Consider the following 4,261-nt stretch of genomic DNA (forward strand, 5'->3'; position numbering starts at 1 on the left):
CAAATTATCGGCTTTTAAGCGTTATTTGCATCAGTACAAATATTCAGTGGTATAACAAGATTTTATAATGGCTATAATAAGCTAAATACGCGAAAACTCAAAATTGCCAAAATACAGATACAAATATTTTACTATTTCCATTAATGCAAAATGTTAAAAAACAATGTTAAAGATCAGCTTAGAGAAAATCTTCTTATATTACAACTTTATATGCAAATTGTGTAATATTAATTGTTTTCTGTTTTATAGATTAAAATAAAGGCCGAGATCCTGGATGAAATTGAAAATTTTTCACCCAACGACGAGCTAGATATCGAACAGTACGTCAAGCACAAACCATCGGAAGATGTATCGCGCCATGAAAATTCTGAACAGACCCCAGAATCGGACTGTCAAAGAAATGCAAGCGTTTCACTTTCACAAAGAAAAATGGACGAGTACACTGACTTAAAGGAATACATCGTGGCACTGACAAGAGGAAAGCTTTTAATGTGCAACGTCGGCAGGATCGAATTTCCGAACGAGGTCGAGTTCAAGACTCACATGATTGGACAAAGCCATGGAAAACTTTTCCAATGCGGATTTTGCTGGAAGCAATTCTCTAGGTATGAAAGGTATCCGAATAATAGGAACTCTTATTTTGGCCTTGCATTGTTTATGGAAGAACATTGATGCTTTTGTATTAATAAAATATTTTGCACATCATTAATTTTAATTAAATTAGAATTAGATCCGCGATCAACATTACTAATTCACACACGTTTAGAGAAAGATATATTATATATAACGTTTAATATTCTTTTTTCTATGAAGCAAAATATAGATATTATTACGATTTTGAAATGTATTCTCCAATATTATTGTTTTTTTACTGGCTTGAAATGACCTTCGTCGCTATATAATACTTGTTACTAATAATGCAATTATCATTTCCATCAAGATCGTCAACCTTAGAGAATCACCTGCATATGCATTTTATTCCGAAGCCTTTCGCGTGCAGACAATGCGAGCTCCAATTTCAGGTAGTTAATGCTAATAACCATTCGTAGATGTAATGATCTTAATATCAGATCTTTTCGAACTCTTTGCTGCACAAACTGACGCGCTTACTTTATATTCAGACTAATGAGTGCTTAATGAGAGATGTACTCTGTTGCATGACAAATTGCAATCAATCTATCTATAATCTATCAAATAATCTATTACAAAATTAATCAACGTAAGAGTCTAAAAAACATTTAACGTAAGAGTCTAAAAAACGACTTTAAAAGATGTGAAGACGATCAGACGATACCTTTCGAATATCCTCTAAACAATTCTCGCGTGTCACTTACAAACTGTTTATTTATTCCAATAATTAGTAATTAGATATCACTATTACAGACGCAACATGCATTGAAGAAACATGAATCTGAAGCACATTTTGGCAGAAGACGATTTAAGTGTTCCATCTGCAAGAAAAAATTGATACGCTATCAATCGCTGCGCGATCATAAATTGATGCATATTAATGCGAGACCCCACGAATGCGCGACTTGTGGCAAAAGCTTCCTGAGGCCCAGCAGTCTCCGGACCCATATGATCGTCCATACCGCGGACTTGCCTTTCGCCTGCGATCTCTGCCCGGCGAAGTTCAAGAGATCATCGGTGCTGAAGACGCACAAGCTGACGCACACCGGCGTGAGAAGATTCGAGTGCGACATCTGCAAGCATCGTTTCCACCTGAAAGGCGCACTGAAACATCACATACTGGCGCATTACGGTGAGCTTGTGAATATTCTCACAACTTCTTTGCGCCCGGCAGAGGAAGCCGAAGGTGTCTGCCGCCTGATTAGACCGTTCTGCCGCACGAGATCTCGCTATTTATATCTCTGTTACCTTTCCACCTTTCCTTTATCGCGCGCCGTATAGCCGCAGGACCATTAACTTCTCATATAAATCCAGCGGAGCGTTTACTCTGCGAAACGATCGCCGCGGACAAAAGAATTTTTCGAGATAATCGGAAGCTTGGTTCGCAACGCGTACAAATGATCATGCATAAACGTATTTTTCAACCTGCCTAACGTATACGCATATGTTGGCGGTTCTTGCGCGCGACCTGGGCGTTCCGCGGCGGAAATGTATTCCGGACTTTTAATTAACCTCTGTCTAACCGGGGTGAACGTATGGAAGCAAACTCCTCGCCGCCGCGAATCAACTTGCTATTATACTTATCAACCTGTTTAAAAAATCCATTCTTCCGCAGCTTCGAAGATATTACGGTTATTAATGTCGCACTTCTGTGATTTATACTTTGCATACAGATATCTCAGTAATTATTAGTTAGCAGATAATTTATATGTATTCATATGTATGCAATTTCTCTCTCAAAGAATATATTTCACATTACATAAGAATATATGTATATAATATTTTCTTTCTACAATGTTAAGATTTCTAATTTGCAAGACGTTAAAAAGAAACGATTAAAAAACCGAAAATGAAACTCTTCTGTATTTGACGCCAAATATATGAACTATTTAGGATAAGTCTAATTTTTTAATCAAATTCTTGAACTTTATTATAAGATTTGAAATACTTTAGAGACCTCATGTGTTTTTCGAATTCTGCAAAATACAAAAAGATTAACAACTTTCTTCGATTTGTAGGTATCAGGCCCTACAAGTGTGAAGATTGCGGCAAGAGCTACAGAAGATCTTGGGGTTTGAAGGTGCACCGATATTGGCATACCGGCATAAAGCGATTCGAGTGCGATTTCTGCAAGCTGCGCTTCAGCGTGAAGACGAAGCTCGCGAATCACATTTACACACACACCGGCGAGAAACCTTACAAGTGTAATATCTGCGGACGTCAGTATGGTGAGAGGTATCAGTTGAAGGCGCACAGATGCACGGCATTACATGGCAATCCGTTGAAATTGAAAACTGCTTAGATTTTATTCTTTTCATCGAAATTATTGAAAAGTTTGAATAGAGAATATAAGAATAAGTTAAGACTGGCGCATTATTGAGCGTACAATATTGTATAATGAATAAAAAAAAGCATTGAAGAATATTGTATAACTTGTAAATTTTGATTTTTCCGTTATATCGAAAACTTACTGAATATACTGAGCTAATAGCACAAATGTCGAATTTATAAAAATTAATCGGAAGAATTTATACATACCTATCGTGAATTTCACGGTACGACTTAAAGGCCTAGATACTGTCCGCGTGATTAATTTAATTATCGTCGGTCGCGATTGCTTGTAATAAAACTCGTTCCTCGGCTTGATACAATGGCTGGCCGCCATTTCATTCGCGATCAGATCTACCATCACGGATCCTATCCGCGTTTGCATGCCCGTGAAGCTTAATAAGGCATGGCCTTAATAAGCACTTCGCCGCAGAACAAAACACCGATTAATCCCACAGCCTGGACCGATACGGATTGGTTTCGAGCTCGGAGCTGCCGACTCGCGCGGGATAGGTCGGCTTAGGTTCGTCATCAACTATCGTATATAATCACAGTCTTTATTCGATATTGCTCGAACGTGACCGCCGGGATCATCGAACGGTGCAGCGAAATTAATGCAACTTTCCAAGACGTAACGCAGTCCTTTGGTAATAATTATTTACTTCGAAGGGGCATACACTCACGTTTCGTTATAACGGCATAATCTACATCGTACTATAGATATCCGATATAATGGTTTACGTAACTTATATGAAGAAAATAGATTTTTATCGACGGCATCTAAAAATTAATTGCCTCTGTCTTAATCTCGTAAAAAAAACCTGCGTTGTCAGACATGCAGAATAAATCATATTGCGATATTCATCTTTGCTACTTTCTTAATAGATAAGTACCTTTAGTCAACAATAGTCAAAGTTAAGTAGCAACTTTATCTTTACTATTTGCAATTGTTTAAACAGACGATTTATTAAGAGAAAAGCCAATAATTTTCTGTGTATTATAAGTAGTATAAGTAGTATAATACCATACAATTATTTAAGATATTAACATAGTGGTTCTTTAGTGACCGCCTCTCGAGAATATCTCGAGCACGTGGGTCCTGCTTATGTCGCCGCACGTGAGAATGGTGCTTTAAGGTGCGTGGACACAGCAGGGGCTCGTACGCGGTATACCGAGATGCTCCGCTTCTTATCAGATCGCATCTCTGATTCGCGTGTCTTGCGGCTAAACTCTTTGACAATGCCGACACGTATCTGCCTTCTGACCCCGTTTCTCTATTTCGACGCGGTAGGAAGCATGCAAA

At 38.2% G+C, this 4,261-nt stretch overlaps 1 protein-coding gene across 1 annotated transcript; it reads left to right on the forward strand.

Moving 5' to 3' along the window:
• Positions 1–249: 249 nt before the first annotated feature.
• Positions 250–3,980, forward strand: LOC112459842 (zinc finger protein 239-like; the record flags this gene model as incomplete). Its single annotated transcript, XM_025024185.1, has 4 exons — positions 250–605; positions 941–1,022; positions 1,384–1,762; positions 2,649–3,980. Coding segments are annotated over 4 exons (1,101 nt in total), but the record flags the coding sequence as incomplete, so codon positions are not given.
• Between the last annotated feature and the right edge of the window lie 281 nt (positions 3,981–4,261).

Source organism: Temnothorax curvispinosus, unplaced genomic scaffold (genome assembly GCF_003070985.1).
Source record: "Temnothorax curvispinosus isolate PA1 unplaced genomic scaffold, ASM307098v1 QBEX01010169.1, whole genome shotgun sequence".
Taxonomy (NCBI): domain Eukaryota; kingdom Metazoa; phylum Arthropoda; class Insecta; order Hymenoptera; family Formicidae; genus Temnothorax; species Temnothorax curvispinosus.